The sequence below is a fragment of the Crocuta crocuta genome, unplaced genomic scaffold, assembly GCF_008692635.1.
Source record: "Crocuta crocuta isolate KB4526 unplaced genomic scaffold, BGI_CrCroc_1.0 scaffold334, whole genome shotgun sequence".
Lineage (NCBI taxonomy): Eukaryota > Metazoa > Chordata > Mammalia > Carnivora > Hyaenidae > Crocuta > Crocuta crocuta.
Window position 1 is genome coordinate 5,398,873 of NW_027533260.1, and position 8,657 is coordinate 5,407,529.

The window sequence follows — 8,657 nt, forward strand, 5'->3', positions numbered from 1 at the left end:
CACCTCCTAGCCCCTTCTCCAGCTTTACTCTGTCCGTGGGACTTATCACCATCTGACCTGCTCTATTTATTGTATTCCTGTCCATTCGTCCACCCCCCCACCCCGACCCTTAGAGAGAACATGGGCTCCTAGAGGGCAGGGACTCCGTTCTGGCCTCAGCTGTATCCCCGGCATTAGCACGGAACCTCGTAAGCAGTGGGGACTCAGTGTACATTAGCTAAAGGAACGAGGGGCAGGGCTCTGGGCCGTGTCCGAGCCTCTGGCTGGAAGAGCAGGCTGGCAGGAGCGTGACACTGCCGAGGGTCCACCCACTGGGTGCTGCGCCCACAGGCCTGGGGAGGGTGCAATGGCTGTGGACACAGTGGTGACTAAGACACACTTCCTCCTCTGGGCCCCACATGCCCAACCTCACACAATCCCCTGAAACACTGGCTTAGGGGCCCAGAAGCAGCTGAGACCACGAGGCTGGGCTGGGAGTGTGAAGACAGGCTTTCAAGCGCATCCTCACCATGGAACTCCATCTCAGCCCAGCCTCTGCCTCAAAACCTGTTCACTCTACAAACACTGAGCACCTGCTCTGGGCCGGGTCCCGAGCTGGGTGGTGCAGGGGACACAGTGTCCTGCCCTCCAAGGGCTCCAGTCCAGGGGAAGAGACAGGCAGACGGTGCAACCCAGAGTGGGCAGGGCTGGGACAGGGGAGCCCCGGGGGGCTGTGGGACCCTGACCCAGTCTGAGAGCGTCAGAGAGGGCTTCCTAGGGGAGGAAGCATGTGTGATGGACAGAACTGGTAAGGAGCAATCCGGTAAAGAGGGGAGAAGTTTGTGCACGGGCCAGAAGGCACATTGCTGGAAATAAGAGCTTCACAGTGGCTGACGGCCCACTCATCCGGTGGTTCTCAGCAGGGGTGATTTCGCACCTGCCCCCCAGGGGACCCTTAGCAACGTTTGGGACATTTGTGATAGCCACGACTGGGAAGAGGTATGTGTGCCACTGACATCTAGCGTAGAGGCCAGGGATGCTGCTAAACACCCTACAATGCGTGGGACAGCCCCCCGCAACACACAATTAACCGACCCAAAACGTCAACAGTGCCGAGGCTGAGAAATCCTAGTCTACCTAGTCTGAAGAAAGTTCAGGTCACACAAGGCCTTGATCTACTAAAGAATCTGTACTTTACCTTGAAGGCAAAGGAAGAAATCTTGAAAGGTTTTAAGCAGAGGTGGCACAAAACAAAAGTCGGAGCGGGGGGGGGGTTCCTGAAACATTACAATCAGGGGAACCTGAGTCTGGTCTCTCCGACCACCCCCGATCCAGTAACCAGCAGAAACTCAAGAGGCGGGAAAAGAGTTTTGAGCAAGGCTGGGAAACCCCTGATGACAGGGACTGAGTCTTCATTCTAGAGTTAACTCAACAAATATCTTCTGAGGCTGCCCCCAGGCCAGGCCCTGGTTGCAGATGCTGAACCAGGTTATGTCGGGCTCTGTCACCAAATCTCACCCTGGTGGCCTTCCCAGGTGATATTATTTACTTCTCCACTGGGCTCCCTCAGTCCCTGACACACTCTTGTTGCCACCCTGGTCATTCAGGATTATAATTCTTTACGTGTCCATCTTCTCTCCCAGTCCACTGAAGGCAGGGTCCTGGCTGGAACCTTCTTTGTGACCCACCACACGGCCGGCCACCCTGTGCAACCCCTCCACTTATCACTGGAGAAATGAAGGCTCAGAGAAGGCAAGGAACTTGTCCAAGGTCACATGGAAAGTCAGCTTCATTCTTCCCTCTCAACCTGCACCTCCTCTCCCCGGTGCTGCCTCCCACATGTCAGTGACATCCCAGTGGGTGGGTCGACAGCACCTTGCTGTCACTCCATCCATTCCCTAAATGCCTGAAGGGTGGATGCCTGAACTAGTATGTTCTGCACCTTCAGTTTAGTTGAAACAGCAATGGGTCAAGAAGTCATCAGCACCTGGGCCAACTACCCCGTAGGGTTAGCTTATGCTGAAAGCACACCCTTCCCAATGCTGACTACCCTGGGTCAGCAATGTCTGGGAGCTGCTACATGGACTAGATCCCAAACCCAACCTGGGTGACCTTCTGCAAGCGCCTTAGTTTCGGTCTTCCTTGATTCCCGTCTGTAAGGTGGGTCTGTCCGTCGGTCTCCACCGCCCGTGCCCTTACCCACGATCATCACCTGACTTCCCCAGAGCTAGAAAACTCCCAATTAATCAATCGCTGCCCACATCTCAGGCACTGCGAGGGAGACTCTAAATGCCCGTCCACTTCAAGAACGGTCTTAGAGCTTGACTCGCGGTGTCGGGAACCAGGGCGCCTGGGTCTAAGTCTGCGCCCCTCCGCGCCACTGTCTCCCGGCTCGAGCAGTGAGCCTGGTGGCAGCCCAGCGCGAGCCGGCAGAGGACCCGGCGTGCAAGAGGGCCCCGCTCCCCGCACTGTCCGGCCTCCAGGACTGCCCGGCCCGCCAGGGCCCGGTACTCAAGGTCCCTCTGGGCAACGAGCCCCCAGTGCACGGGATTCCGCGAAAGGGGGCAGGACACGCCCCGTGGGAGGCCCCCCGGGTGGGAAACAACCCCTCAGGCCCCTCTCGGCCTCCCTCCCTGACNCTGCTTGGAAAGCCCGAACCTTCTCGGCCAGCCTGTGAGCCTCCGACGGGCTCCGTTCCCTTTGCCTCCCCGAGTAAATCTGCGTCTTCCATTTGTACGAGCCTTGCAGGCCACCCTGCCCGCCTCGCCCCGCCGATTCTTCGAGTCGTTGCCGTTTTCGTGTTTCTTGAGCTTTTCCGGCCACCGTTAGCCCTCGAAAAGTTCTGTTCAAAGCGCGCCCTTCCTGTGCTCCAGGAACCTCCGTGGCCGCCGTACCGAGACTCAGAGGGCGAGCCGTGGGTCAGGGTCGTCGACTGCAGACTCCTCTTCCTAAAGCAGCCTTTTCCTCCAGGTCCCCTTAGGTTGTAATTTTTCTGTGCATTCAGGGCTACTGTTTCAGGGTCCTCACGGCCACCACACCTTCCAATCGGACCCTGTCATTCCCTCCCCGACCCTTCAGGCCATCTAGTTTAGCCCGCAACGCGCGGTCCCAGAGTGGTCTTTGCTTTCTAGCAATTTCGCAACTCTGGACTCGCCTTCAAGGACTCTTAGAACGTCATCCTTTTTCTTAGCTATGTGTCTTTGTACAGTTACAAGCCTGTACACGGGTTGAGTGACCCCTGGTCTGGGGAGGGTGGTATGGAGGATGGGAAAGAACAGAAGTCTGTCAGCGGCTGTTAAGCCTTCCGTATGAATAGAGTGGAGGTATGACCGGAGTTTAAACTCTGGGTGTGCTACTGACCTTTTAATTGACTCCAGACAAGTGACAGATCTCTTTGAGCCTCAGTTTCTCTTTTATGAACTAAGCGTTTCCCTCCCGCTTTTGCCCCACCGGCTTTTTGCAAAGACCTAGTGACACGATCACTAATGGAAAGCACCTCACACACACACACCTCGCGTAGTAAGTGATCAATGTTCTGCACTGTTATTATGAACCTTGCATGTTACCCGGAAGGGAGCGTAGGCTTTGCACTGGGATTCTCCAATTAATTTAGTTCTCATTTTACTGTTTACTTCCTTCTCTATCCTCTTGGTCCCAGCCCAGTAGTAACGTCACCTCCTCCAGGAAACCCTCCCTGGCCCCCAGGCAGATCCCAGGACTCCCCAGCTCCACCCCTGCCCATTTTGTGTTATCACTGTCAGGGATGGGTGTGGTGTGCCTTGCCCGCGGGCGTGGGCGGGGAAGCCCCAGACATCCAAGGTCACTACTCTGCCTCCAGCACTGCCCCAGGGGATGGTTGCTAAGTGCAAGGCTGCGTGCAGAAGGTTGATGACACACCTCTGAGGACCAACACTGGGGCAAGAAGGAGCCTTAGAGAACACCTTGCCCAGTCTGCTGCTCTCACATATAACAAGAATAGTTAGAACGATTCTGTAAAACTGTAGAGGCAGTCTAGGGATGAAATGAACATATTCACTGAGTCTGCCAGACATGAGGCAGGCTGAGAGTTGCCTGCCTCTTTTTCAAAAGTGCAAAATTAGGGGCGCCTGGGTGGCTTAGTCGGTTAAGTATCCGACTTTCGCTTAGGTCATGATCTCGCGGTTCGTGGGTTCGAGCCCTGCGTCGGGCACTGTGCTGACTGCCAGCTCAGAGCCTGGAGCCTGTTTCAGTCTGTGACTCCCTCTCTCTCTGACCCTCCCCTGCTCACGCTGTCTCTCTCTCTTTCCTAGAAATAAATAAAAAAACATTTAAAAAAATTTTTTTTAAAAAGTGCAAAATTAGGGGCACCTAGGTGGCTCAGTTGGTTGAGCATCCAACCTCGGCTCAGGTCATGATCTCACGGTTCGCGGGTTCGAGCCCCGCATCAGGCTCTCTGCTGTCAGCACAGAGTCCACTCCGGAGCCTCTGTTCACCCCTCCCCCTGCCCCTTCCCTGCTCCTGCTGTGACCTTAGCAAAGCCTCCCCCCTTTTCTGTTGAGTGACCAGTAAGTTCCGTTTCTATGAACTGCTCATTGAATCACTCTGCCCTCCACTAGGGGACGCCCGACACCAACCAGAGGCCGTGATTTCAGGTTCTAAGGGAAAAGAGCGGGAGCCCTGACCTTTCGGATCCTGAGGAAAATGGGGTGGGGGTCCAGACTCCGGAGTCTGAGGGAGAAGTCGGGGGTTCCAGACTCCTGCGTTGTGAGGCAAGAGGAGGCTAGGGGCCTGGACTCCGGGATCCTAGGGCAGTGAGACTGGGGTGGAGGCTTGAGAAAGGAAGGAGGAATCTGGGAAGGGCACCAGGATTGGTTGGAAGCAGAACTGGCCTGGGCAGTGGTTTGGTTTGGCTTGAGTCCGTGGGAAACAAGTGGACAGAGCGGGGATTGTTGCTCTAGGGTCCCCCCTCCCCATCACGCCCTGGGTTTGGCAGCCTCAGCTCTTCCCAGGCCCTGGGGACTTGGGGGCATTTCCCACAATCCCTCCCTAAGGCCCCTGTTTTCTACTAGACTCACAGCTGCCCATCTTCAGGACCTGGGAAAACTGCCCCAGGAGCGCTGAAAGACTGGCTGGATGTTAATGGCAATCAGATTGGGAGAAACAGAGGCCCTGGATCCTTGGAGGCAGCAGCCCCACCCCTGGGACTTGGGGGCCCAGGACCACACTCTACTCCCTCAGGACCCAGAAATCCAGGCCCCCAGCCCTCTACCCAGGGGCCCCAGCACTGGCCTCCTGGACTGTACCACCTCTGTTCTTACTTGTACGCCCTGTGTTTTTTGCCTGCGATTTTTCACTGCCCAGATACCATTTCCCAACCACTAACTGCACGGGGTGGACCTGGGGGTCCGAGCCAGTGCCCTCCTCCACACCCCCCAATTTCCGGCATCAACAGCCCCAAACCACTGCACTGTGATGCATCCTCCGTGTGACCAGCCCAGCCAGGACTGGGCTACCTCAGAGGGCTGCACCCAGGGCCTTGATCCCCTCACTTCTTCTTTTCTTCATTGCACATAATGCTGTCTGAAGTCATCTTCTCCTTTGGTCGCCCTGCTCCTCCTCTGCCTTCTCCCCACCCCCCACCACCAGCCTCTCCGTTTGTGGCTTCAAGACAGATGGAATAGAGCTTCTGACCCTGAGCGGGAGCTCAGGAAATGTTATTGCTTTTGTTAATAAGGAGAGAGCAGCTAAGAAAACATACCACAAAGCTATCATCACTAAAGCTGAGTGGAATTGGGCCAGGAACCAATAAATAGCTTTTGGAGAGGCCACAGGGGGCAGGACTCTGCCTTTCCCCGGCAGTGTCCCCCCAGCCTAGCAGGGTCTCAATAAATAGATGCTTGACAAGCGTATAGGAATTGTCACTGGGCACGGCTCTTGCAGATCCATTCTCTTGGGTCCCAGCCAAGCTGGGCACTGACTTCCTGTGCTCAGCAGTGACGTCTACGCACCTCGGTCACAGGACCACTGGACACCTCACTGTGATGCACATTTAAATCAGTCCAGGGCCTAGACATGGCCAGAGGCCACTGCAGTTCATGGTTCGTCGTTTTGCCTGTGAGAAAGCCAGACCTTGGCGAGGGACAGTCTCTAATGTTGTTAGTGTGATGATCCATTGTTACTATTCACCTCTTTACCCCCGCTGACCTAGTTAGGGCTACCTACGTCCAGTGGGCACTCGCTAACTATTGGCTGGACTGAATCGGTGCTGCCATCTTGGTCCTCTAAAGTCTTTGAGATGCAACCACATGGAAGAAAATAAATGGCTTTTTTTTTTTTAATTTATTTATAAGAAGTCAGGCGAGCACTGGGAGCAGGATGCCGAGAGCTGCAAAGAAGTGAGGGGTCAGTCTCGGGAGCCGAGGGGTTGTGGGGTCTGGGCTCTCCCCTCCCCCACAGTCAGGGCCCAGATGTTATGAGTCTCCACTCAACATAGAATATATCTGGTCAGTGAAAATCCCTGTGTAAATTCTCACAGCTGCTGTGCTTGTGCTGTACATGTGCCTGGGGAGAAAGGACAGAAGCTCTGAGCAGGGAGGAGCCTGGGGTCCCGGGCCCCAGGGCTGAGCAAGAAAAGGCTGGGGTCTCAGAATCCGGGGTTCCAACGGCGGGGAGGGAGCTGTTGATACCTGATTTTCTCATCCATGGTGGTCAGGTATGTCTTCTTGTACAGGTCTTGGGCGGCCGCTTTGGCCGAGTCCCAGTAGCTATAGAGTGATTCCTGCATCTGGGTGAGCAGGGGGGCACTGGTGACTTCATCCTGTTGGGCCATGTCGGCCCCCTGGACCTCTGCAGAGGGAGAGCGCATTGGGAGAGCTGAGGAACCAGCAGGAGGGGAGAATCAGGCAGGGAAGAAGGGGGGCGGGGGTGGGGCCAGGCCAGGTGAGGAGAACTGGGCTGGGAAGATCATCTCATCCCCATCACAGACCCTCCGCTCCCTCCCGACCACACTCACCACATGTCGGTATCAGGAGGACAAGAAACAGAACCAGGAGGTATCGGGTGCCCATGGCTTCGGAAGACCTGGAACACTGAGGAGGCTGTGGGGCGGGGCCCCTGGTGACGTCTAGTCCTGGCGTCCCCCCTCCCACCCCCGGAAACGCTAGGAGAAGGGGCTGGGCTTCCCTTCTCCGCCTCCCCAGCTGAGTTCAGGTGCTAATACATTGGCTTGGGGCTCATCGTCTAACATTTTATGATTCTCCTCCTGATTTTAACACCTTAATTCTAACATCCCTTCATTCACTCAGGAAGCATTTCTTGAGCACCTACTGGGTACCAAACACAGTTCTGGGGCCCAGCTGTGACCACAGCAAGAGCCTTGCCTCTATGACGCCGATGTGAGAGAGAAACACAAACGGCAATATTAAATGAATAAAATACACCGCCTGTCGTATGACGGTTAAGTGCTCTGGAGGGGGGAGGGTGTGTCACGGAGCCCAGGAAAGCCTTAAAGAAGGTGACATTTATGCTAAGACCCAGTCTGCGGAGTCCCAGGCTTAGTTAAGGGCCCACCCCTGGATGAGTATGTTTCCGATGCCTGGGTCCCATTCTACATGCATCCGTCTACCTCCACCCCAACCCTAGGACAGAGGCGCTCGGCTCAGAACACACAGTTCCCAGGTCGTGTTGTCATCTTCAGTTTGGAGATGAGGTTGAGATCAGACCCCAAAGGGCAGCAGCGCAAGGAAACGGTCTATGATTCTAAAGTCTATGATTCCAACAGAGGAATCTCACAAACTTCGTGACTCTCGCGGTTTCTGATTTAACTCTCTCTGCCCCCTCCCCGCTGACCCTTCCCCTGTTCCATTTCGGGGCCCCCTCTTACCAGACTCTGCCAGGCTGTCCTCACCAGCTCCACGCGGGCAGAGAAGGTCTTTATAGCTCTTGAGATCCACCGCCCCACCACAGCCACCACCCCCACCTTGTCCCCTAGGCCAAAGTCCGAGCCAACAGGACTGCAGAGGGGGAGGGGTGGGGCAGAGGGAGCAGTGACATCATTCCCGAGGGAGCCCCCCTCTGAAAGTTCCCTCTGGGAGATACAGGCCGCCGGGTGGGTGCTGTGGAGACTTGGGGGTCCTTGGGGTTCAGACCAAGAGTAGGAAGCCAAGGCACTCGCTGCGGGGACCTGCTGGCCCCACCTACGCCCCAGCCTTCATCTTCTACCAAACACCGAGTTGCCTGATGCCCCCCACAAGCCCAGGGTGGGTCCCAGGGACGGGGGAAGGGATCACCCCCCTGACTCTTTCCCCTCAGGGCCCCTCCAACTTGCCAGGTGCCCCTTCCTCTACTCATTAACTGCTGGCGGTGGCCACACCGGGGATGGATTAAGACAGGGACACAGAGAAGCACTGCTTTATTATGGAGGCTGTAGCACTTTAATTCGTGTCACTGTCCCTGCACAGAAGCTGGGGGCACAGGGCGTGGGCCTTGTTCAGAAGGCTGTCTCTGGAGCTGCGGAGCCAGGCCTGGGTGCGGAGATTCAGGTCCTTCAGGTGGTCATCATAGTAGGCCTGCAGGAAGCCCTGGAAAGCCTCTGGCCCCCTGTGGAGGAGGGACAGAGCTGTGACACCCCAGCTCCTCTCCCCACCCCCCACCCCCGCTTCCTTCCTCCCCACTCGCCCCTCCTCTCTCAGACCCCAGTT

General features: G+C 56.3%; 2 protein-coding genes across 4 annotated transcripts in view; both read right to left on the bottom strand.

Annotated features, from left to right (window-relative positions):
- Nucleotides 1-6,284: 6,284 nt before the first annotated feature.
- Nucleotides 6,285-7,867, bottom strand: APOC2 (apolipoprotein C2). Of its 2 annotated transcripts, XM_077747362.1 has the most exons (4): nt 7,841-7,867; nt 6,971-7,055; nt 6,645-6,804; nt 6,285-6,519 (listed from the first exon to the last, which is right to left on the bottom strand). In XM_077747362.1, exons 2-4 carry the CDS (start codon nt 7,023-7,025, stop codon nt 6,429-6,431), a joined length of 306 nt encoding a protein of 101 aa, XP_077603488.1. In that variant the 5' UTR covers nt 7,026-7,055; nt 7,841-7,867; the 3' UTR covers nt 6,285-6,428. The 2 variants fall into 2 exon arrangements, with proteins under 2 accessions (XP_077603488.1, XP_077603489.1); XM_077747363.1 differs by lacking the exon at nt 7,841-7,867 and having other exon boundaries at nt 6,971-7,377.
- A 484-nt stretch (nt 7,868-8,351) lies between these two features.
- Nucleotides 8,352-8,657, bottom strand: part of APOC4 (apolipoprotein C4) — a 4,504-nt gene continuing 4,198 nt past the window's right edge. For both annotated transcript variants that reach the window (XM_077747361.1, XM_077747360.1), the window contains exon 3: nt 8,352-8,556. In XM_077747361.1, the coding sequence (XP_077603487.1) occupies nt 8,391-8,556 (166 nt within the window). In that variant the 3' untranslated portion in view covers nt 8,352-8,390. The remainder of the gene's footprint in view (nt 8,557-8,657) is intronic.